At 51.6% G+C, this 26,271-nt stretch overlaps 1 protein-coding gene across 1 annotated transcript in view; it reads right to left on the minus strand.

The window, feature by feature from the left end:
* The window catches only part of PRR5L (proline rich 5 like), a 64,944-nt gene that overhangs the window by 24,147 nt on the left and 14,526 nt on the right, over positions 1-26,271 (minus strand). The window contains exons 2-4 of the mRNA XM_028153615.2: positions 19,459-19,750; positions 17,913-17,993; positions 5,258-5,306 (exon numbers count right to left, since the gene is read on the minus strand). Coding sequence (XP_028009416.1) covers positions 5,258-5,306; positions 17,913-17,993; positions 19,459-19,622 — 294 coding nt within the window. The 5' untranslated portion in view covers positions 19,623-19,750. The remainder of the gene's footprint in view (positions 1-5,257; positions 5,307-17,912; positions 17,994-19,458; positions 19,751-26,271) is intronic.

The raw sequence follows: 26,271 nt of genomic DNA on the forward strand, positions 1-26,271 counted from the left end.
TGTGATGATCATTACTTTCGTCCTCCTTGGAGCGCTTCGCCTCAGCCAAAGCTGTCCTGTCTAACCAGTATTTCTCAGCCCTTCTAGCTCAGTCTTTACTTCGCACGGCCCCTGAGGTGCTCAACGTCCCCTCTTATTTGAACACCCCGTTTCCAGGGTCTCTCCCTGCCTCCCACCCCACCCGTACCCCCACCTCCGCGTGCCCTAAAGCTGGCTCCTGGATTCCTTGCCTGGCCTGTAGGAAGTCACCCAACCTCACACATAATGGCTTCCTGAAAACAAGTGCTCCTGTGGAACGAGCCGCTTACCGGATAGAAGGAGGCGTTCTGTGCCCGTAAAGCTGAAAAGGACTATAAAATCCCTAATTAACCTTGTATTCGCAGCTCATCTCCGGGTGATGTATTCTCGGCATGCTGCGCCCACATGTTCTTTCTTTAACCATCGAATGGGCAATAACCTAGGTCCAATGAGGCTAAAGATTTGCCATTTCAGCATGCCGATTGATTTTCACCTTTATCTCAATTAGATCGAGCCCTGTGGTTATCAATTTCAAGATTCATTTTTTCCATTTATCTTCATAAAATTTGAGAAGAGTATAATAACAATATTCAGATCATTGTAACGGCCAGGGAGAGTACGTAGAATACAGCTGCTGAAAGGTAACCGATGGCTGGCGGGCAGCCCCCGCCCCCCGACAGTGGCCTAAAACATCCGGGGGTCCTCTGTGTAGCCCTCGGGGGGCGCCATCCCATCTTCTCCCCTCACAGTGGCCATCCCAATGTTTACAAGCTCCACAATGTCTTTCCTCCAGGTATGGGCCAAACCCAAAATGCGACCTCTAATGACCTTCGCACCTAAAGCCACCATCCTCTCCCTCTCTTGTCTCCTCACTGAAGCCCAGCTCCTGTTCAGAGCCCTTTTGTACACTGGCCCCGACTTTACCTTCAACGCAGAGTACAGGTGAGCTGTCCCTTACTACCCTCTATCCACCTAACTGGCTCTTTTCCCATTTTGGGAATGCCACTCAATTTGGAAACCTTCCCAGATTGCTTAAAGAAGAGCTGGCCCGGCCGGCGTGGCTCAGTGGTTGAGCGTCGAAAAATATTCCACCCACCCCCCCCACTCTGTATCATCTCTCCCCCCAACTTCCTGTGGAATCCTCCCCAAGTCCCATCTTTGTCCCTGCAAAACATATTCATGCTGGGCCTGTTTCGAGGCCTTCACCGCCCATCCGGGTGCTCGGTTAACACAACGCTGTGTGTTACCCGTGTGGATGCAGCCCTATCGCTGCGCCGTCTTCAGTTTCAAACTCCATGGGGACCAGGACGTGGGGTCTCCTCCTCTGGCATTCCAGCAGGTGCCATAAGCATCATGAACCTTCTCTGGTCATAGTGAGCTCAGGGGAAGCTAGTTTGCTCAGATATGAGTCGCAAATGGAAATATTTATATCAAACACTATTGGTCACCACTATTGGCAATTGTGACTAATTTTTCCTTCTCCTAAGTGCTGCCTTGTGCAGAGCCATTGACAAGAGACTGAGTTTCTGTATCAAGCAAAACTAGCTCCAACCACCAGGAGCTGGACTTCCCGGGCTCCAGGAAAAGCTCTTACTTAACAAACTCAATGCAGCGGCAGATGCAGACAGACAGCAAGTGCAAACCTCCCGTCCCGAGGCGTGAACCACAAGGTACCTAATTAGGCGGCAGAAAAATGCAGAGCATTTCACAGCATCAGTTTCCGGAGTTATAAGGAACCAACTATCTCTCGGAGCTGCCGATAGGATAGAGAGTTCCTCTTAGAAACCCCAATTTCCCCTCCAGGCGTAATTCCAAACAGACAGGGGGAAAAGGAAACTCAACACTGGAAATGCCAGGGGTTCTGCCGGCCAGCGTCTCACGGAAATCTCTGTGCTTCTGCGGCTCAAACGGCAGCTTCCCTGTGTGCAGTCGGGAGATAAGCCCCATTTCCACGTGCGCTCCCTCCTGCCCGCCCCTCGGGGCGTTTTCATTATTCTCCACTGAAGATTTTCTTTCTGAGGTTCTTTCTTGAAAGCTGCAACTTCAACGTGTTCACCTCCCAAAGCCGAGCCACGGAGGGTCCCGGGTTCAATTCTGATCAAGGGCACCTGCCTGGGTTGTGGGCTCGATCCCCAGTTGGGGGCGTGCAGGAGGCAGCCAATCAATGATTCTCTCTCATCATGGATGTTTCTATCTCCCTCTCCCTCTCCCTTCCTCTCCGAAACCAATAAAAATAGTCTTTAAAAAAAGATTAAAACTAAAATGGCTCTGCACCCACCACATGAGACGTAAAACCTACATTTAAATAAAGTGTCTAGGATAGCCTTCTCTCCAGTCTAGCACCTGAAGCTCAGGAAAACCCCAGATTCGAAACTGTGAAAACCTGGTCCCACCCCACACCCCCAGCGACTCAGCATCCATCCAGCAGTTCCTCCGGGTCCCACCCCACACCCCCAGCGACTCAGCATCCATCCAGCAGTTCCTCCGGGTCCCACCCCACACCCCCAGCGACTCAGCATCCATCCAGCAGTTCCTCCGGGTCCCACCCCACACCCCCAGCGACTCAGCATCCACCCAGCGGTTCCTGGTTCCTCCGATGAAGCTCTCAATTGAAAATGGCATGTGGTTATTAGCTGTGAAGTGTCTGGCATGCTTCGCAAGCAGCCTTAACCACCCCGCAAACCTCAGGGCCTCCTCAGATAAACAAGTCCCCACCCAAATGCCCTGCCCCACCGGCCCCCCACCCCCCACCCCATGCCAAAAGGCGATTGACATTTAAAACTTGGTTAAAACCACACCAAACCCTGTCTATTTTAAATGTCAACGGGGAAGGCAGCTGGGCCGGCAGGCTTCTCCACGACCGACTGAAAACCCACTTCCCTGCAGTGGGATTTAAAAAATCAATCATTAGAGGCAGCAAGAGGAGGGAGTGAGGACAACACTGACCTTCACGTCAAGGGCGCCTGAAACGACTCACATTTGTGACTAATTATCTCTTTCCTAATCTTTACGTCCGTCTCTCCTCTCTCTCGGGGCAGGAGCTTTCTTCCCAGCAGTGAGACATCTGACCCAGTGGGATCCAGGCTTCTGTAAGGTCTTGCTTGGTCCACATTTAGCGTGGCCGTTTTCCACTGTGTGTGTGCGAAACGCCTGACATTTGTCTTTCTTTTAAAGGACACATAAAAGTTTATGCTTCCTGACTCATTAGAAAAAATAAACAAAAGGATGTCTGTGTTGTCTTGAAAACCTAAAAACTCTTTAAACTGCCTTAGAAGCATGTTCTCCTCAGATACAGAATAATACCACCAACCTGAAACCAAGATGTTATCTAGTTTTCTGTCACTCTCCCATTAAAAGAGGTGAGTTACACTTTAGAATAACAAATATGGATATATATAAATTTTCTTAAATATATATTTTTTATTGATTTCAGAGAGGAAGGGAGAGAGAGAGAGAGAGAGAGAGAGAGAGAGAGAGAGAACATCAATGATGAGAGAGAACCATTGATCGGCTGCCTCCTGGGGACTGAACCCACAACCGGGCATGTGCCCTGACCAGGAATCAAACCGTGACCTCCCGGTTCATAGGTCAATGCTCAACCACTGAGCCATGCCAGCCGGGGTGAATATATAAAAATTTAATGAATATGTAGTACTTCTTACTCTGTGCTAGTCCTGTTCTAAGCACGTTACAAATAATAATGTATTTAATCCTCACAACAACTCTATAAGGTTAGGTCCTATGACCCCTATTTTTTCCAGAACAGGAAACTAAACACAGAGAGGTAAAGCAACTTGCTCAAGGTCACACAGCTAGTACATGGCTATGGTGCGTGTTGAACCCAGGAAGCCTGACTCTGAGGACCATGCTCTTGACCACCCCCCTCTGCTGCCCCCGATACACTAAGTGCTGAGTGCTTCCCATGTGTTATTTCATATAAATCATACAGTGACTTATAAGGTAGCTCATACTTTTATTCCCATTTTACAGATGAAGAAACAGAGGCATACAAAGGCAAAGCAGCTTTCCCAAGACCCCTCAGCCAATTGGTGGGCACTTGGATTCCATTCAGGTATCACAGGACACCGCCCCACAGCCTTTCCTCGTGTCCCTTTGGGTAGAGTCAGGAAGGCAGCTGTGTCAGTGATTAGAAACCATTCTCTGCCCAGCAGCTGTGGCTCAGTGGTGGAGTGTCAACCCATGAACCAGAAGGTCACGGTTCGATTCCCAATCAGGGCACATGCCCGGGTTGCGGGCTCGGGTACCCAGTGGAGGGCGTGCAGGAGGCAGCTGATCAATGATTCTCTCTCATCGTTGATGCTTCTATCTCTCTCTCCCTCTCCCTTTTTCTCTGAAATCAATAAAAGTATATTTTAAAAAAGAAAAAAGAAAGAAAGAAACCATCCTCTAATGGAACCTGGAACTCCTTTGCCCCATAACAATCGTGTTTAGGCAGGAAAAACATTACGTCATCTGATACCACTCTGTCTTTAACAGAGCAGACCAAGAGGCTTCCCCACAAGAAATAACTTGGCTAACGGGTCATATAATTAACCCAATTAGATTGCCACATGGGGGGGGGGGGCGGGGAGGGCTAAGGAGGGAAAGTCACTGGAGAAGCAGTTTTCAAAGTGCGGTTTGGGGTTCCCTGGGGCACCCGTCAGACCTAATCCACATGGTCCAAACTATTTCCTTAGTAGCACTGGGCTATCTACCTCGCGTCCTCCGTGATTGTCCTGTGGGGTTCTCCAGAGACACCCCCTACACATCGCAACAGACTGAGCGGGAAGATTTGAGGATCCAGCGCCCCTCTACGAATTCCGCCAGATGGGGCGGAGATTTGCAAACATACCAAACAATGCCACTCTTCCACTTTTTACGCTGAAAGTTATTTTTCATAAAAGTGCTGTTTCTGCCAACATGTAACAGGTTTATGATTAAGTGAATTACGGCATATCGTAACATTTCTTGGGTTTAATCTCTATGGTGAATGAAGGTAGAGATAATCCAAGTAAGATAAAATTTTAAGCGCATAAAGGGATCTTGAGACCAAAGAGCCCAGGAACCACAGCCTGAGATGGTGACCTCCATAAGAGCAGGACCACACGTGCCCCATGCCCCGTGCCCTGCAGGAACTCGGGATACTGAACGAAGGCCCAGGTGCACAGTAGGGCCCATCCCTTTAGGTACCTGTCCCCACAGGCACAATAATGACGGATGCTCAGACCCACACTCTTACCTGGAAATAGTCTGTAATGAACGCTCCGAGTTCACTCTTCAGCAGCCGCCTGGGGAGAGAGAAAACACCGTCAAGCAGCCCTCGCTGGTACAGCTCCCGCTGTCCGGGTCACGGACTCAACACCAAGCACTTGAACTCTCGGAACTTACCTTGGCCGCGTTAAGATTCAAACCCAGACCTTCTGCAAACTCAACAACGCTTCCCATAACCCCACCCCATCTCTCCTCCAAATCCACGGGAGACATGCAACTTGGTGCCATGGTTTGGTTGCTGGGCAATGACGGGGGGCCAGGCCAGGCCAGGCCTCGGAGGGTGAACATCCCTCGGCCCTGGTGAGACCGCTCCGCCAATGTTCTCAGGGAACGGGGGTGATGAACATCCTACAGGGGGTCCGCTCCTTAGCTCACAAACACAGCCTTCTCAGGAAGGCAGGTCCCAGAAATGGAGCTGGTGGAGGTAGGCAGGGCGCCTGGCTTCATGTGAAACAAACAAACAAACAAACAAAACACCAAGGAAGAAAAAGACCACAATTTTGCAGACTTTACAGCCTAAATGCATTTTCCATGCATTCTTCAACCAAAGATGATAAAGTCTGGTTAGAAAGAGAGGCAATGATTACCCCTCCTACACAGATAAAGAAATTGAGGTGCAGAGAAGGCCCCTACATAAGTCAGTGGCTGAGTTTAAGATTCAAACCCAGACCTTCTGCAAACTCAACATCCCTTCCCATAACCACCCCGTCTCTCCTCCAAATCCATGGGAGACATGCAACTTGGTGCCATGGTTTGGGTGGTCCTACCGCCCATCCCCGAGAGACTGTGGCAGTGGGGAGGGGACCACGGTGGGGAGGACAGAACTTATGTATCCAGGCAGCGAACAGCTACTGCCTGTGATGTGCCAGAGATTGTTCCGGCCCCTGGCGCACAGGAGTGAACGGGACAGGGGAGGCCTGGCTCTCATGCAGCTTCTATTCCGGGGGGGTTAGGGGGAGCGAGGGGGGAGGGGGTGTGGACAGATAGCTTGCCAATCAACACCCTCACAAGATAAGTTCCAAGAGTCCAAGTGCTCAGAAAAAAAATAAAAATAGGGCTGTGGGCACCAGCAGCTCTCCTTCTCCTTGTGACACATCACGGGACTCTCCCTACTGCTCTTCCCTTAATTGGATCCAAACCAGGTGAGGGAGCTAAAACCAAGACTTACTGGCTCCCAGGTCCAGGGAGTTCCTGGGAGTACAGGCTTCCTGAGTTCAAGACCTTCCCCACTAGGTATCGTCACAGAATTATCCAAAGAGCACCAACCCTCTCTGATCATTCAAGTCCTCCCTCTCTTGTCCTGGGTGGGCAAGTCAGTAAGCTCCTCTGTCCCTTACAAAACCCCGTCTTGCCCTAACCGGTTTGGCTCAGTGGATAGAGCGTCGGCCTGTGGACTGAAAGGTCCCAGGTTCGATTCCGGTCAAGGGCATGTACCTTGGTTGCGGGCACATCCCCATTGGGGAGTGCGCAGGAGGCAGCTGATTGATGTTTCTCTCCTATCATTATTTCTAACTCTCTATCCGTCTCCCTTCCTCTCTGTAAAAAATCAATAAAATATATATATTTTTAAAAACAACCTGTCTTATTCCTGTCTAGCCGTGGGCCCCATGGAGGTGCCCCCAGAAAAAGTGCTTCATTCAGACACTGGGATTCCATGCACCTGTGAGAAAGAACGAGGGAATGCAGAAGTGCTCTGAGCAATGCTACGAAGAGCTCTAAGTCGCATGAAGGAAAGAGAAAAACGCAAGATGCAGAACCGTGTGGGTAACACGCTCCCTTGTGAAAAAGGGGGAAATACACATTTTTATTTACACAATGTCAACCAATTCATCTGTCAAAACCGCCCCCACTTGCTCACTCTGGAATGGCTCTATGAGTTGCTTCCTAGGAGGCCCTTGGTGCTGAAATTAGCACCCTGGTTTTCAAACATGCACAACACACATACATTTTAAAAATTATGTATGGATGCACTGGGCTTTGCCCAGCTGGCGTGGCTCAGTGGTTGAGCAGCGAGAACCAAGAGGTTACGGTGCGATTCCCGGTCAGGGCACATGCCTGGGTTGTAGGCTTGGTCCCCAGTGTGGGGCGTGCAGGAGGCAGACGATCAATGATTCTCATCACTCTACCTCTCTCTCCCTCTCCCTTCCTCTCTGAAATCAATAAACATATATATGTGTTTTTTTTAAAAAAACATCTTTTTATTAACAGTCACCGCCACGAAGGTGACCTGGATGGCTTGAAGCCCAGAAGAAGTGGTAGCAGGGAGTTCCCATCAAGGGCACAGTAGCAGGAAGCAGGCTGTCCCAGGGCCCTCAGAGAATCCCACAGCCGAGAACCTGCCAGCCCCAGCCCCTCGGGCCGGTAACCCCATGGGCTTAACCCAGAGAGGGAGGGAGGGGTGAGGAGAGGGCAGAGCTGGCCCAGCTGCCAGGGAACAGACCAGAGCTGAGTCATATGCAAAATCCACCTTCTATTTCTATACTCTGTGTTTATTCTGCCAGCACTTGGTTTACAATGAAAGGGTGCTTCAGAAAACTCTAGAGAAAGAGGGATTTTCCACCCCTCTGACTGGAAGCACCGCCTCCAGGGGGAATGGGCAGTGGCTTCCCCCAACCGAGGAAAGAACGGCTGATGGGGAATAGGGACCTGGGAATTCCTAGCCTTTACCGAAAGCCTGCGCTGTGTTAGACGTGGCGCTGGGAGCCAGAAGGAGAGGGCCACCCGGAGCTCGGACACGATTTCTTCCCACGGGGGCCGCGCTCTCTCAGGAGCACCTCCTGCTCCAAACATTGGGGGTCCCAGACCTAAAATCGCAGAGGGACAGCTCGCCCGCCCCCTGCCCCACAACGTGAGCCAGTTCAGCTTGGAGAGCACAGGGAAGAAGAGAGGCAGGAAAAAAACACCAGAATGCAGGAGCCTGTGGGTTGTGGTTGCCTAAATCAGTGGTCGGCAAACTGTGGCTCTCGAGCCACATGCAGCTCTTTGGCCCCTTGAGTGTGGCTCTTCCACAAAATACCACGTGCGGGCGCGCATGTACAGTGCGATTGAAACTTCATGGCCCATGCGCAGAAGTTGGTTTTTGGCTCTCAAAAGAAATGTCAATCGTTGTCCTGTTGATGTTTGGCTCTATTGACTAGTGAGTTTGCCGACCACTGGCCTAGATGCAAAGAGACGGAAACCCCCATGCTAGGATGAGCGCTCCTCCCGGGCACAGCGGCCTGGCACCCTGCGGCCTCCTTCCACCCTTCCCACCCGCCCTAGCCTGGGAAACAGGAAAGGAATGACTTCTTGGAGCAAAAATAGATGACAGACAGACAGACGGACAGGCAGATCAGTGAATAAGGAACACAAACCAAATTGCTGCTAGGATGAGGCCTGGCTTTCCCCCCAGATCAAGTTTACTGAGCACTTACTAGGTAGCAGGCGCCATTGTCAACAAGGTCCATGTGTTTCCTCATTTAAGGCTAAAACGAAACTCTAAGGCAGCAGTAACGTCTCCACTTTCCATACCCAAGGAAAGGGGCTCCCCCGGAGGTGACTGGGAGGGCGTGCAGCAAGCCCACCCGGAGAGGAGCCTCGCTGGTGGCCAGGGCCTGGAGGCGGTGCCTGGGCCTGTAGCCTGAGTGATAACCTGGGCAGGTGCCCCTCACAGGGGAGTCCCTTGTGGCTGTTTCCCCAGTGGGAACTTGGGGATAGAGAGACACGGACTCCCAGGATTGCTGCAGGGGCTGAAGGAATTCACCCTAGACGGGGAGTTCCTAGCGCACAGCAGTGAGTGTTGGCTGGGAGGGTTCCACCCAGGTGGTCTGACCCCCGAGCCCTTACTCCTCTAACAGCTCCATTCTCCTGCCTGTCAGCATCTTCTTGAGAGTGTCGCCAGACTAGCAAAGAACTTGGCATTAAGGACACAGGTGAAGCTCAAGAAGGGGGCCGCAGCGTAGGGGCCACACCACCCCGATAAAAGGGGGAATTAAGACGATCGGGGCAGAGCTCTGGGGAAGCCTGTGGTGAAAGCAACATCCCAGCTTACACGGCTCCCATTCATCCCTTTCCCACACTGGACTTCATTTGAACACAGAGTCCTGGTGCCACCCGCCCGCTAGAAAGAGAAGGAAGTGGGGACCGGAAGCAGTGGGAAGGGAGCGCTTCTGTGGGACCCAGCCCCCAAGGGAAGGGGGGCATGAAGTCCGGGCAGAAGCCAACAGGACCACAACAAACAAACAAGAAATGGGGAACCACTCACTGTCGGTATCATCTCATCCCCGGTCCCTCCCAGGCTGACCGGGTGAGACGCCACCCCAGAGGACAGGGTTTCCTGTTGTTACACGACCCGCCCCTCATGCCTTTGTCACCTCCACTTCCCACGTGTGGGGCTTGAAGGTAAGGGAGGCGTGACTGGAGCTGGGGTCCAGCTGGGTGAGAGGCACAGGGGTGGCAGGATGGCGGGAGAGTGGGGAGCGGCAGAAATGAGGTAGAGAAATCCCTTTGATCCAAGCCATCATCTCCTGTGTGCACCCAGAAAGACCCAAGGCAGCGACACCCCAAAGGAGGACGAGGCAGCTTGGAGGCAGGTGCAGCGGGGCTCAAGGTCAGTCAGCACGAGTCGGGACAGCCTATCGGTTGCCCAATATCTCCATGCCATTCGGCAACTAGGGGCCGCCCCCAAGTACCCAGACCCTCCGCCCTGACCCCTTGGCGGGATCTTGCTGGGCCTCCTCATGGACCAGCAGGGGCCCCGGGAACCTGGGCCTGGCCTGTAGCAGGTCAGTACCTACCCAACCTGGTCGCTAAACGCCCCCAAAATGACCCACCTCGCTTCTGCCGCAGGAAATGTTTCAAGCCATAGCGCATGGAAACAACCCTTTCCTCCTGGGTCCACTGTGGGGCCCATCGGAGGTGGGTGAAATGCTAGTACTCCCACCCCCGTTTCTGCACCCCAGTGGGTGGCAGTGGGGACCCTGGAAAAGATGGAGAAAACCAACAAAGAGCATCCTGAGTTCTCCCACAGCCTCTCAGGCAGGAAGGCATCCTGGCCGTGCAGGTGAGGGGAGCGATGCTCGGAGCCCTGTCCAGGGCCTACACTGGAAGATCCCAACTCAAACTGAGGCAGCCTGAACGGCAGCCAGTGGCACCTCCCATGCCCACGGGGGCAGGCGCCCGGGCACGCACAGTGGGTCTGCAGCCAACTGCTCTATAGCCAGCAGCCAGGCTCCGGCTCCTGCTGACGGGGACCAGGCCGGACTGTGGGTCCAGCAGTGCCCAATGTGAGCGCCCCAGAGAGGCCTGGATTTTTCAGGGGAGATGTCTTTTTCTAAACACTGTGCAGGCCAAACTCCACACAAGCCAGACCCAGGTTTCAGATCTGCCACTCCCCTCTAACTCTTCATGCCGCCCCCAAAGTCAAGTCTGTTTCTGAACCAGAGCAGACAAAAGGTGTCAACACACAGGCAGCCACCTGGGCCAACACAAGAGAAGACCTTACTGACGCCCTCCCAAACTAGGGTCCAGGCTGGTGACCGCCCAGCTCTGCTCTGTGAGGGCATCTATGTCCCAGCACGTCAGGCCTGAATATGGACAACGCCAGCTCTGTGCACTTCTTGCAGCCTACTTCCTGTGTTTTTAAGAACGCAGGAGGCTCAGGTTCAAATCCCAGCTCCGCTACTAACTAGCTATGCAACTCTGGGCAAGTCAATCCATCTCTCTGCGCCTCGATTTCCCCATCTATGAGACAAAGGATGTAGGACCCGTCCCATATGGAGGTGGTGAGCTTTAAAAGAGTGGCCATATCTAAAGCATGGCTCCTACCCAACACTACACAAATGTCTGCGATTATCATTCCCTCACGGAGCATCACCTGGCTGTCTACTCTGCCGCCGGGCGTTAGACCCAGGCTCTCCCAGGCCTCGGCCTTCTCATCTCCTCCCAGCCCATCCCCAGCTGTGGGTCCCCGAGGCTCCCTCAGGTGGATGGGAAAATTGGAGGTGGATTTCCCTTCGGGGGCTCAGCAGCCAACTGAGCTGAAGGCGACGTTTCAACTCCGACCTGGTAACGATCGAGCACAGTTCTTGGAACCTCCTCTTTCCCTGAAAATCTCTGGGTTTCCTTCCTGACACCCTCCTCCCCGCACACACAGAAGCAGGGTGGTTGGAGAGAGGAGGAAAATGTGAGTTTCCTGCCTCGGGCCAGCTGCAGATAAGTCATCTCTGGTTTCCGGGAACCTCATCTCTGAGCATTTGTATTTCTGCAAAGAAACAATATCCCGCGCGAGAGAAGGAAGGGGTGGGAGGGCAGGGAGAGAAGGGTGGCAAGACGGTTTCCACCAGACTCCCACCTGCTCATCCTTCCCATTTCAACTGGGGCATCACTTTCTCCTAAATCGAATCATGCGCCCGTCCTCCACACTTCCCCAGCCCTCTGCATTCGGCCATCACCCCACTTAAAGCATCGTGTAACAGCCTGCTCCGTCCCCCTCTCTCACTCTGCGGTAGGCTCTCCAAGGTCAAGAACCGCACACCTCAACAGTTACCCCAGAACCTGGCCGCATACCTGGCAGACACCCCACAGATACCCACTGAGGCCATGAATCAGAGAATCGATGACCCCTCCCTCTCTACACACCCCCTCCAGCCAGTCCAAAAGGGAAGGAAAGCACTTTGAAGAACCTATTTGCACAGGTTCTTATAGGAAACCAGACAGAACCCGCAGCTTGCGCACACGTCTCCGGTTCTGCGTGGTCACCTACAATCAGTAGAATAGTTGGCTGAAGAGACTGCTTCGGGAGAGCGTGCTCCGGTAGCTTCTTCCTGGAAGAGCTCGTGAAACCCACGGCTCTAACCCTGATCATCCCCACTGCCAAATGCAGCCACCGCAGGCCGGAGGCGGGAGAGGGCCATGAAAAACCCCAACCATGTCCCACAGAGAACTTTAACGAAGAAGACACGCAGGGCCTGCCAAGGCCAGGGCAGACGGAAATTCAGGGCGGGCAGAGGGTAGGTTGTGATGACTAGACTGCATCTATTCTTTTTTCAAAAATATATTTTTATTTATTTCAGAGAGGAAGGGAGATGGAGAGAGAGAGAGCAATATGAATGATGAGAGAAAATCATTGATCAGCTGCCTCCTGCACACTCCCCACCAGGGATCGAACCCACAACCCGGGCATGTGCCAGAATCGAACCCGGCACCCCTCAGTCCAATGCTCTATCCACTGAGCCAAACCAGCCAGGGCGACTTATCTATTCTGAAAGGTCACCTTTTCCTTGCCATGAGGGATATAACGTGAGTGCACCCTGCTTCCTAAGGCAGTTTCAATAGAAAACATTCGGAGTATGTTCTTCCTACCGACAGAGCACGTGCCCTGACTTTTATCTGGGGGAAATTTGCCACTTTATTGAGGGGGGCCCTTCCCAATGAATTTGTTCTTACAGGGTCTCCACATCCTTCTCTTGAGCTAATAACGTGATGTAGAATTTGACCATCCTCCGTCCCAAGTTCTTCCTCATAGCTGGCCCAAAGTCCACCTGCTAAAATGTATCCCGGAGTTCATTTCTGATGACATGTCTTAGAAGAAAGGACCAATTGTTTTTAACAACTGCACTTCAGGACCCCATGATGCAAAACTTCACGTTGGCTAATACAGGGTGGGGCAAAAGTAGGTTTGCAGTTGTTTGTATGGCAAATAATTCAATCATTCATACACAATAATATGGGAATAGACTCTGTTTTGCATATTCACAACTGTAAGTCTACTTTTACCCCACCATGTATTTAAAGGAATGCAGGTTTCCCAGGGGGTATGCACACTCCACAATTAGAAAGACGGTCGGGCGTGGCTGGGGTGACCCGGGGAAGCTGGTGGATGAAGGCTTTGACACTGAACTTGTACAATCCAACAAGATTTACCGCTGTTTGGCCCGAGTAGAATAGAGAACTGAGAGGGTCATTTCCTCTGCAGAAAGGAGACACAGCTGGCTCTCCTTGTAGGAACCAAGCCTCACCCAAATGTCAAATCCAGCATGTCCTTGGAGGAGCCCCTAGTTCAGGATCCCTCTAGTTCAAAGTGGCTCCCCTCATCCAGACTGTTAGAGAAATCCATCGCCTTGCCCCATGCTCCCACGCGTGGTACTCCCATCATTTATCGCGTTAGTATGGCTAAATGTTCACGGTAACAGGATAATAATGGCTGAGGCTTATTATGCGCTGGACGCTGTACCAGTGACATGTTGAGCATTATCTCACTCCCCGACCACCCTGAGATCGATGCCCTCATTGCCCCCATTATATAAAAGAAAAAAGGAATCATAGGAAAAAGAAGTGCTGGGCCCAAGGTTCTACAGCTAGTCTAATCTTTTTTTTTTTTGTTTTTTAAGATTTCTTATTGATTGAGAGAGAGGCGGGGGAAGGGAGGGACAGGAAGAGGAGAGAGAGGGAGAGAAAGATCAATGTGAAAGAGAAACATCGATCTGTTGTCTCCCGCAGGCCCTCACTGGGGATCAAGCCCAAAACCCGGGCAATCAAACCGGCAGCCTTTCTGTGCACAGGATGATGCCCAACCCACTGAGCCACACTGGCCAAGGCACAGCTAGTCTAATCTGGATCCCCAGTCTCTTCGAATCCAAAAGCCACTCTTTTAAGAAGTTAAAAATGTTCTACCAAACCTGGGACAGATCTTCTTGCACAGAGAGCTGTCACAATGGATTGAAAAGTGGGCTTGAGAGTAACCTACATTCTCTCCTTCCACATCTTCTTCCCTGTGTTCCTACCGTCCTGTGCCCCCTCACCCCCCATGCACGCACCCCACCACTGGTCATGCTTCAACCCTGTGGGGTTTCTGGATGTGGTCTGCCAACAGGTGTTACAAAGGAAAAAGAAGAGAAAAGGAAAAGCAAATCCCAACTGCCGATATGAACGGCAAGTAGAGAACAGCACGTCTCTGTTGGCATTTTAATTGCTGAAATAAGGGCAGTATTTCATTTCTGTGTAGGCACTTACAGAGGTGGGCACATGTGCAGGTCAGCCCACTTCATTCAACTTCGAGGACCAGGTCCCATAGAGGCCTGGGTCGTGTTTCACGTTCTCGGTTATACTCTGAGTTGTTCCTGCATTGTGAAAGCTCCAGTCCAACCACCCTCCCAGAGAAGGGCCAGGAGATAGACAGTACAGAACACGGGTAACAGACGCTCCGGTTTTTAACAGCTTTGACTATAGGTTCAATTCACATATGAGCAAACCCCAACCATATGTATTTCCCATCAGCCTGAAAATTGCTCGAAACAGAGAGGGGAACATCCAGCAGCCCCCAAAACCCATCAGCGAGGGGGTCGGGGGGGGGTCTCATGCTCCTCAGAGGGTGTTAAGAATCACAGCACATGATGAGGGAGGGATGGGCTCACAGGCTCATGAAAGGGATGATGGCAGGAAGTTCAAGACCATCGCCTTAACCCTTCTTCCAACCCAAAACCCTCTCTCTGACACTACAATAGAGTGCAAGGAGCACAGGTGTTGCTATGAACTGGATTGTGTCCCCCCGGAAAATTCATATATCAAAGCTCTCCACCCACCCCCGCCAACACGATGGTATTTGGAGATGGGGCCTTTGGGAGGTAATTGGGGTTAGATGAGGCCATAAGGGTGGGGCCCCATGGTGGGATTAGCGCCCTTCTAAAAAGGGACACCAGAGAGCATACTCTCCCCCCTGGTGTACATAAGAAAGAAGCCATGTGGACACAGCAAGATGTTGGCCAGAAAGAGAGCTCTCACTGGGAACCAAATCTGCCAGCATCTTGATCTCACACTTCCCACTTCCAAAACAGTGACAAATGTCTACTGTTTAAGCCACCCAGTCCATGGCATTTGTTATAGCAGCCTGAGCAAACTAACACAGGCATCTAAGTCAGACAGGAGTTCGAATCCCGATTCCACCCTTATGGCTGCATGACCTTAGACAAGGTATTTGGTTTTACTTACCCACAATTCTGTGGATAAACTACTGATGACAGTGGCTGCCTCACAGGGCAGTGAGGAAGGTAAATGTGTTGATGGATGTGAAAGATGCCTGGCTTTTCCAGGCTCCCTTCTTCCCCCTCGAGTGGCCTTGGGACTAGTCTCTGGGATGCGACACCCCCTGTAAGTGATGCCTGTCCCTGATGCAGGCCACAGCTGACCTTATAAACAGGTACCCCGTTGGTCAAATTCAGCCCACAGATGTGTTTTGTTTGGCCTGCACCAATGTTTGAGGAAATGTGGATTCTTTATCAACATTTAAAAGCCAGGAAATTTCACATAAAAATCCTAATTTCCCGTTCTTCTTGAGAAATAAGATGATAAGTCACTGGACCTGTGTTCTGCCGGGGTAATCCGCTTCCCAGGGGGTGAGCTCACCCATGTCGAAGACTGGCTTGGCACCCGGAGGCTTCTGAGTTAGCAGCCCTGAGCTGGCGAAATCTGGCCAGGCCTCTACTTTTCCTGGCTGCCCACAAACAAAGGTTTCAGATACAATTTCAGGATCGGTCTCCCGAGGTGAGGAACAATCAGCTCATTCCTGAGTCACCGTTTTTATTTACGCTTCGATTGTGAGCTGAAGAACCCCCAGGAGAGGCCAGGGCCTGAGTTCTGAGAGTAACACTGAGCTCCCATACCTTGGGCTTGGCTGACCCAGCTTTGCCTCTGTCTTGGGGCCTGGGTTTCCTCCTCTGTGGGAGGAGGCCTTGGGCTAGATGCTATCTACGGACTCTTTCCATATTTGTGTAATTATGATGTGAAATTCAAGCACCTGGGTAGAAATGTAACACAACCCTGTTTACTTCTGAGCTGGGAAGGTTTTCATGAAAGCAGGGCTCTTAAAGCACCTCATTGACCCTTAACACAGATCTTAACTAAATGTCAACAGGACCTGAACAATGGCCTTGTTTATTGTTCTGCCCACTCCAGGGTAGGATCTTCTGCCTTGATGTCTTGTACTTAACACAGCAGAGAGGAATGAACACCAGGGCATGAAAAGATCTGATATTTAACCTCCTGTCCCCAGGAGACCCTGGTGCTCAAGGGCCCTGCCCACCTCGCTGCCCCTCACCACCCGACCTCTGGTGCTCCATGCACAGGGGTCTTCACCCAGGTCCTTGCTCACTGCCACCACGGGACCTTTGCACCTGCAGTTCCCACCACCTGGAGCCCTCTTCACCTAGATAATTCCCACTGATGCCTCAGCTCACAGCACAAGCATCCCAGCACCATTCCTGGCCTCCTTGGCAGGATTGGGTTCAGGGGACATACGCTTTCCTCGCTCCGCTGTGTGGTACCAGCTGTCACGGTTGCACTTCTACATTTTACAAGCATGACTGGTTGACTAATGATTATCTCCCTGACTGAATATAAATTCCAGGAGAGCAAGGTCCATGTCTGTCTTGGCTCATTGTTGTCTCTCTAGTCCCTGGCCAGTAGGGAGGCACTCAAGTATTTGATGAATGTATGAATGAGTAGATGAATGAATGAATGAATGAATGAATGAAAGCTGACACTACTCCACTTGGAAGATTCTGGAAGACAATAAACTCCTCAAGGATCATGTCTTACTGAGGTTTGTATCCCCAAAACCTACCAGGAATGACAGTAACTGATAACAATGTTAAGAACTAGAGGGACTCACACACCCCAGACTTGGGTGGTGATGGGTATTCACGCTGGCTCCTTTTGTTGAAGGTAATGTGCCCAGTAAAAAGGACTCCCTTGCAATTAAGGGACCCAGTCCTGCCTGAAGGGCTTCTGGGAAAACTGGACTTGTATGGCACTTTGGCCTTTAATTTCTTTTTGAATGAAGAAGTGATGCCTACAGGTGCCCTAGGCACAAAGGCCCCAAGATTCCCATGGCAGAGCTGAAGGACAAGTGTAGCTGCCACTCAAGCCCCAGACTGGCCTCCCTAGAGAGTGGGACAATTAAATCCCTTACTTGCTGAAGTCCAATCTGTCAGATTTGTGTTCCTTACAGCAGCGTGTATTCTGATATGCCACCTCATAACAGCAATTATGAAGTGAGTTCACACATGGGGAGAACAATAAAGAATAAATGTCCCCTGTCAACAACAACAACAACAAAAAAGAGCAACAAGGACCAGGTACTTAGTGTGTTCCAACCCTGTTCTAAGGGGTTATTTGTGTAAGAACCCACTCGAATCTACACAAGAATCCTATGGAAGTAGACACATTTTCTATCCATGTTTCACATAAGAGGAAACTGAGGCACAAAAAAGTCAGTCAGTCACTTAGTAAAAAGAACCGCAATAAAATCCCCAGCAGCATGGTGGTTACAACTGCTTGGCATCTTGCCTAACATGGTGCCGAAAGGTTAAGCAGGGACAGTCAGTGTTTACCATCCATAAGCCCTCTACCCCCTGCCACACACACACACACACACACACACACACACACACACACTACATCCATGAACAAATGGATGGACCCCCTCTGGAGTAGAAGTCTAGACCAATAAGGGTCTCAGAACTTAACAGCCATAAGAGGCACACACAAAGCCAACAGAGGCAGCAATAAGAATCAAGCAGAAAACAAAACTTAAGGTAAGGCCCCCGGTGGGGTAGCGCCCTCTGCCCTCTGGCCTGGCCTGCGCGTACCTGATGTTTTCATTCAGTGCATAGAGCTCGTTGCTCTGCAAGCCTCCGCCTTTGAAGACGTTGATCACGGCGGTCTGCACGCTGCAGGGAAATAAGTAGAAGCAAGTCCTGGTTAGAGGATCTGCCTCCCCACAGCCACGTCAGCAAACAGCTCAGGGCTGAAGGGGGCTGGAAGGGCAAAAAAAACCCACACAAAACACAAACAAACAAACAAAAAATGCAGCATAAACACGGCCATGTTTTCACCCACGGAGCCCATCCTTTTCCTTCCAGGGTTCTTGGAGAGGAAGGAAGACTAAAGTCAAGAGGACCCCAAGGCAGCCCTCTCCCCCCACTTTCTCCAGGCCGGCAGCCTTCCTCCTCCCTCCCTGGCAGCCCTGCTAATAAAGGGCAGGGGCGGCCTGCCCCGCTGAGCCTGGAGGAACCTGATGGTGCTTTCTGCAAAGCGGGACCTAGACCTGGGGCCCCTTCTCCCAGGAGGCCCTGTCTACAGAGGGCAGCCTGGGGCTCGTGGGAAATGACAATTCCTTGTCTTGTTTTTTCTAACAGCACTTTCCTTGGAAGAATCTCACCGGGGCCAGCCTCACTGCCCCCTCCACTCCCACCCAAGTTAATCCCTTAAAGGGCCACAGTCAAGTCTCCACTCCACCTTCTCTGGGACCCCAATATTTCCGCAAGGAGCTGATTCCAAGGGTCCCGGGCCTTTTTTTAAAGAACAAGGACCCGGTTAACCTCAAAACATTTCAGAGCCCCCTCTCCCTTCCCATCATGAGAGCTGTATTCACTGAGAAAATCCATAACCATCCAAACTTCTGACCCCAAAGCAGTTAGTGACACTCCCAGAAAACTCTGCCTTTCATTTATCCAGAGAGTAAGTGCAGAAATTTGAAAAATAGTGGCCACAGGAGCGCAAGGCAGGGTTTTGATGCTCTACTCTGCTTGTGCAAAAGGTCGGCGAGACACCTTACAAAGAAGCCCAGTGCCTCCAACAACCTCAGCAAATGGGTAGCGATTATTTATCACCCTATTTGGAAATGTTACTAGCACAAAGGACTTGCTCTTTCTAGAGTTTGGACTTTCTACTGTAGACAGAGGAGTAGACATCGTAATAAAACAAACAAAACAAAAAAGCCCCGTGTCTCCTCTCCCAGCCACCTGCGGCTCACTCGTCATGTGATGGTCTCTGAGCTTTTCACAGATACACATCTTACCGCCCCAAATAGGTAGAAGGTGACTTGAGGTTACGTATATGGTCCCACCCATGGGTCCTCTGAGTGGGAATGTGACCAATGAGCATCAACAGTCACTGTCAGTCCCCACCCCACTGTCCAGGGCTAGTTAACTGGCTCTGCTGGCCTGGAGGCCCCCAGGGGCCCACTCTGCCTCTGCTGAAACAAGGACAGCTCGGATACAGTCCCCGTAGGAAGGCATCCTCTCTTCATCAACTGGCCCTGTAACTATGACCTTCTGACGCAGAGATCGCGGAAGCAGCAGAAGCTAAGCCTGGCCCCGGCGGCCCCACCCCACCCCTGGCCGCCTCCTCTACCTGTTCCAGGCCGAGTTGGAGCTCAGCTGCAGGGCCTGGCGAGTGGCTTGGAACCGGGGCAGGTCGCTGAGCACCGGGGAGCTCATGAAGCGCGGTCTGGGCCTGCGGAAGGAGCCCATCTTGTGGACCTCGGCGGGCAGGCTGGGGGCCAAGCCACGGGTCATAAGTCCAGGTGAGGGGACGGCTTCTTCCTCTGGACCAGAAGGTTCCGGCTGCCCCCGGAAAGGGCTTCTCCCAGGGCAGCTGCCTTCAAGCTCTCAGGTTTTCTTAAAACCACAAATTGAGCCAACACCTGGAAAGAGAGGGCAGCGTTTATTGAAAACTCCTAGGCCACACTTTGGAGGAAGTCAGCTGGGACTTTCGAGCCAAATGATCCGAAAAACAACTCCAGGACCACCCCCCCCACCCCCCGCCGCCCTATAACATCTTTACCCTGTGGGGTCCCATGCAAAAGTTTTAACAGGATGTTTTGGTTTAAACAGTGTGGTCACCCCACAGCAGGAAGGCAGTGCCAAGGGGGCCAGTTTGAGACCAGCCTGACAGAAAAGTGATTTCTAGTTCAGCTGGTGTTGCTCAGTGGTCGAGCATCGACCTATGAACCAGGAGGTCACAGTTCAATTCTTGGTGAGGGCACATGCCGGGTTTGCAGGCTCAATCCCCAGTGGGGGACATGCAGGAGGCAGCCGATCAATGATTCTCTCTCGTCTTTGATGTTTCTATCTCTCTCTCCCTCTCCCTTCCTCTGTCTGAAATCAATCTATATAATATATAAAACCTCCAGTACATATGACACGCACTGACCACCAGGGGGCAAATGCTCAACGCAGGAGCTGCTGAACTGCAGTGACTTGGTAGCGGCGGTTCTCAGGTGACGCACCCCGGAACCAGAGAGGAGGGAGCCGGATTCCTCGTGGGGCCGCGCAATTCCACCTTCAGCCATGGGTTATGTTGTTGCTGGGCCACTGTCAGCCCCAAATCTGGTTTACTGCACACTTGGTTTGTGTTCCACACCTTGTACAACAGCAACTTTGCAGAGTGCCCTCTTGTACTCCGGGACCCCTTGGGTGATGTCGGAGGCCTGACCCCCGCAGGCTAGGCCGAGGGACCCCACCTGCCAGGGGAACCCTACTCACTCCACACACACCCTTGGAGCCGTGGCATCGCCCCAGGAATTCTAATTAATTTCCTTTCAATGTGCAGGAATCCATGCATCAGGTCACTAGTAAAAATATATTTAAAAAAGAAAGTGAAAAAAGAAAAGTGATTTCTAAGCTGTGCTTGACTGTAGTTCCTTTGCAATGCCATCAAAGTTTAGGCACAGGCTGGGTTTCTGCAGACCCCCAGTGTAGTTACATTAAAAGATAGCTTTAAAAATAAAATGCCTCAAGGAAAACACAAGCGCTCCTTGTCCTGGCACTTGAGAGCCTTCCAGGGATGCCCTCACCATGCCAGCCCATGTGTATTGCTCAGCATTTCCTCAAGTGTCAGTGTCTCTTCACTCGGGCACACCTCCCACCATCCCTGGCCTGCCATTCATTCATTCATCCCATCAGAACTGATTTTTTACGTGTTTACTACCATCAGGAGCTGTGGGGCATCCAAAGATTTCTAAGGCCTGGCCCCTGACCTCAAGAGGCTCCTGGTCTGTGGAGAAGATAACTGTCGGGTATTCATGCATTAAATATTTGTTGAGCACCTACTATGCAGCAGGCCCTCACTCAGGCATTGGGGATACCATGGTGGCCCTGGAGAGCATGACCTCTGCCCTTGGAGCTTACACCCAGCAGGCACTGTTCCATGTCCTCATTCTTATTCCCTTTCCCGGGCTTTCTGATTGTATCGACTGCTCCTCTTACCCAGAACTCTCTTCCTTTTCCTCTCTGCGTATCTAAATCTAACTCACTCTGCAGGCTGAGTTCATGGAGACTGTCCCCTGAGCAGTTCCTGGGAGACTTTATGGCTTCCTGGTTAATGGCAATGGCTTTGGAGGGAACCTTGGTTCAAGTCTTAATGAGGCCACTCCCAAGTGGTGAGACTTTGGGCACACGGAGTCTAAGAGTCCTCAGCTGTCAGCCGCCAACGTCACAGGGCTGAGGAGATGTGAAATGAGGTCACGTGACATACCCAGCAGACGTCAGACCCAAGACCCACAGGAGCTGTCTATGTCCATTCAGACCGATAGCTTTCCTTTCTTTTTTACCTTTCAATTTTATTTGGTACTAGAGGCCTGGTGCACGGATTCGTGCACTGGTGGGGTCCCTCGGCCCGGCCTGTGGGGATTGGGCCAAAACCAGCTCTCCAACATCCACCGAGGGGGTCCCAAATTGCAAGAGGGCAGTCCTTAGAAGATGCACCCTGGAATCGGGCTCCCTCCTCTCTGGTTCTGGGTGCGTTGCCCGAGAACCACAGCTGCCAAGTCTCCGCAGCTCTGCAGCTCCTGTGTTGAGCGTCTGCCCCCTGGTGGTCATTGCGCGTCATAGCTACCGGTCAGATGGTCAGATGGTCGCTTAGGCTTTTATATACAGAGATGGGCTTCAGGTGTACAGCTTAGTGGTTAGACAATCATATACCCAACCTAGTGTTCCCCTCGATATTTCCAGTTCTCACTGGCACTTACATAGTTATTACGATGTTATTGACTCTATTCCCTATGCTGTTCTTTACATCCCATGACTACTTTGTAACTACCAATTTGTCAGACCAATCGCATCCTTTCTCGGCACCTCTAGACCTGTCCTGTAAGTCTCTCACTCTTTAGTGAACCTCAAGTCCCAGTTGGTGGCTTAGAGTGAGTTTTGGAGCCCATCCGAGTGAAGAACAAAAGGAAACACCACCAAGGTTATGGTTACTATTTTTCTCCGAGGTTTACAGGTTAGCCCAGAAGTATTCCCACAACCACTTCTCTCACCGGCTATCTCTGCTATGACCCAAAAACCAACGCTGAAAGAAAAGGAGAAATTCTGGCCATAAATGTCCATCCTGGTTGAGAGGGGGAGAGGGTTTTGCATTTGAAGAAGGAGACACAGTGGTGTCACCTCCCAATTCAATGCTGCTCTGGTCGGGAGAGGAACGAGGCTGTGAGACAGGCACCGAGGCCAGCCATCCAGAGAGCGTGGGAGGGGCTTGCCGCTGTCCACAAGCAAAGGGCCCAGTGACAATGAACTTGTGAGGCCAAGAGCTAAGGAGGGAAGGGCTTGTCCTCCACCTGTGAAATTCAGAGGAAAGCAGAGTCGTGCCCCATTTTCTTTTCCAGTCTCCTGCCCCTCCACCCCATTCTCGGAATGAGTCAACAGTGTCGAAAATTTATCAATGAATGCTGGGGGAGTCATCATATACGCCTGCTCTCCGTAACCCCACAAGTGCCACCGGAATTTGGAAAGATCTATACAAATCAATGAATGAGGCAAAGAAGCCCTAAAACCACAGACAACCCTTCAGATCCTGACACTGGCTGGCTTGGGGAGTTAACTTGCTCAGTAAAGGCCACACTATTAAAAGAGGTTTATTTCCCGGCCCTTCTTTAAATGGGCCTGCTAAGTGCAATTCCTCCGTGCCATTACAGGATATTAACTCCCTTTACGAGAATCTTAAACCTGGGGTGATGGAACCGCCTCCCCCTCGGTGGCAGCTGTACGGGGAAGGAGGAAGGTGAGCTGGATGGATTCCTCCACGTGTTCACCTTCCGGCTGCCTGCCAAGACGGCCACTTCTCCAGGAGGCTGCGTGACACCGGGGGTCACGGGGCTGGCTCCTGTCCCCCCCCACAGCCCCCACTTCTCAGCTGGTGTCTCCCAGGCCTCCCACGCCAAGCCACGTGCATATCCAACAAGACCCATGGGCAGCCCCATCCACACAAATGACCCTTTTTCATAATTTTCAGCCAAAAGGGATGATGCCTGAGGCTCCCACAGCCTACACACACACACACACACACACACACACACACACACACACACACACACGCAGAGGAACGCACAAGAAGCTGCGTCTGACTCATGCTGCACCTGCAGAACCTGCCACCCCCAGGTCCTGGCAGGCAGAGGGCACCCAAAGCTGTCTTTGTCTTTGTTCCCGCCACCCCGACCCCGGACAGAGCCAGCAGGCTCTGCAGAGCGCCGTGGAGAGGGAGCTGCGACAGCAGTGACAAGATGGCCTGAAGAGAAGAGCTGGCGCACCCCATCCCCACCCATCACGGCGCTGGCCCCGCCCGCACAGGCTTGTCCTGGCCTAAATGTGACAGATCAGAAAGCAGCGAGATAGATGGGGCCTCGGAGTGCTGCCCACCCAGGCCCCCACGGACAGGTAATCAGAGAAACCTGTCCATGCCACCAACACAAGCCCCCTGGCTCCTGATCTCGAAGGTTCCCCAGCCCCACCTAGGCCCTTCTGTAAACTCCCTGAAGGCAGGCATGGGGACCTCGTCTCTGAAGCACACTGCTGCGTAAGGCCAGGAGGAAGGAAAGGAGAGCGACAGGGGGGCCTCGGGCGCCTGCCCGACAGGACGACGAGCACTGTCACCGCAGGTAAACTTCACCTTCACCAAACCCCGCTGGAAGACCAGAGACGTGAAGCAAGCTGCCGGAAGTCACACAGCTCACGAGCGGCAGATCACGGACCGGTGCCCAGACTGGCCTAATGCTACAGCCCACTCCCACCTAGTCATGCTACCAAGCTCAGCCAGAACATTGGCATTGCGCCTACCAAGTTAGTCAGGAATACTCAGTCACGAGACTTCATATCAAAATGGGAACCTCATGCCCCTGAGATAGAGAAACTGGCCTAAGGGACCCTCTGACCACATCTGATGGGGGCAAGGGGAATAGGATGAAAGGAGAAAGCAGGGACTCCTCACTAGCTGTGTGGCCTGGGGCAAGTTACTTGACCTCGCTGAGCCTCTGTTTCCTCCTGCATGAAATGAGCATGCTCACAGTGGCTACCTCAGGGTTGTATTCGGATAAAACGAGTACATATTTGTAAAGCACCTAGAACTGTGCATGGCAAACAGCAAGCGCCACATCACTGCTTGTTCAATAAATAAAATAAACGGTTATTTCTAAAACTCCAAGCAAGGTCATTAGTGGGACTCTGGCAACACTTCCTCCTGCTCATGGCGACCTCAGCAAGACCTCGAAAATTCTCGGGAGCAGGCAAGGTCGCTGGTCCCAGGGGTGGTCACAGTGCTGTATTGGGACCTCACCTCCTCAGGCCTTTGGTAACTCACGTGTTATTGACTGACCCTTCCTCCAGTCTCTCTAGCATGTTCCTCAGTTTCAGAGTTTTTCTTTTCGTGGTTTGTGGGTTTTTTTTTTAATATATTTTTGTTTATTTCAGAGAGGAAGGGAGAGGGAGAGAAAGAAATAGAAACATCAATGATGAGAGAGAATCACTGATTGGCTGCCTCCCTCATGCCTCCTACTGGGGATCAACCTTTAAACCTGCAACCCGGGCACGTGCCCTGACCGGGAATCAAACCATGACCTCCTGGTTCATAGGTAGATGCTCAACCACTGAGCCACACAGGCCAGGCAGTTTCGGAGTTTTTCCAGACATCATCACACTTCTAAAGTTTACTCTGACCCTATAAAGCAGGTCGAGCAGAATTCTGTCAAATTAGGAAACTGAGGCTCAAACCGGCTGAGGGACGTGGCTAAGCTGGGAAGCGCTGGGTCCAGGAACCAGACTCGGCTGCAAGTCCTCCAGCCTCAGGCCTGGCCTGCCATGTTTGCCCGCCAGGCAGGTCTCCTTTTCCTCCTGTGTATTTTTAAATATTTTCATGATGAGATATACTTTAAATGGAGGTTATACACTCACAAGCGCATACACCTCAAATCTATATATATAAAAGCCTAATATGCAAGTGTCCCTTCAGGAGTTCGACCTACCAGGAGTTCGATCACTTGCTATGACATGCGCTGACCACCAGGGGGTGGCACAGAATGAAGGAAGGCCCCAGCCGGCAGTCGCTAGGGACCCTACCCGTGCACGAATTTTGTGCACTGGGCCTCTAGTAATGATAATAAACTACCGCCAACTTAAGAAATAGAATGTTTTCTTAGAAATAGAATGTGCTTCTATTTTTCTGATAAGGCAAACCTGCTGATTTGTTATAAAAAATGTAAACAGTCACAGAAGGCTACCACATACAGAATGAAAGGCCTCCCTCTGGCCATGTCATCACATAGGAAGCTCTGGCCAGAACTTCCTGAGACGACAGAGACATTCTCCGTCTGTGTGTCTAATCCAATAACCACGAGCAATATGTGGCTACTGAGTCTTTGAAATATGGTTTCATGGTTGAGGAACTGAATTTTAATTTACTTTTTAATAGCCATACTCAAGTGCACACATAATATTTTAATAAAAATGGGTAATTTGTTCTTTCCTTTTAATAATACATCATGGACGTCTTCCCATATCACTTGCTATTCATTTACCTACTTCATTATTTTTAACAAGAGGCCCGGTGCACGAAATTCATGCACTCAGGGGGCGTCCCTCAGCCAGGCCTGTGCCCTCTCTCAGTCCAGGAGCCCTCAGGGATGTCCAACTGATGGACATCCTTAGCGCTGCTGTGGAGTGGGAGAGGCGCTTGCCAGCCATGAGCCCAGCTTGTGGCCGAGTGGCGCCTCCCCCCGCCCCCCCCGTGGGAACGCACTGACCACCAGGGGGCAGCTCCTGCATTGAACATCTGCCCCCTGGTGGTCAGTGCACATCATAGTGACCGGTTGCTCTGCCGTTCGGTTGATTTGCATATTAGCCTTTTATTATATAGGATGGTTTCTTAACTATTTCATTTAAGGGATACCATAACTTC

This window comes from Eptesicus fuscus, chromosome 13 (genome assembly GCF_027574615.1).
Source record: "Eptesicus fuscus isolate TK198812 chromosome 13, DD_ASM_mEF_20220401, whole genome shotgun sequence".
Classification (NCBI taxonomy): Eukaryota; Metazoa; Chordata; class Mammalia; order Chiroptera; family Vespertilionidae; genus Eptesicus; species Eptesicus fuscus.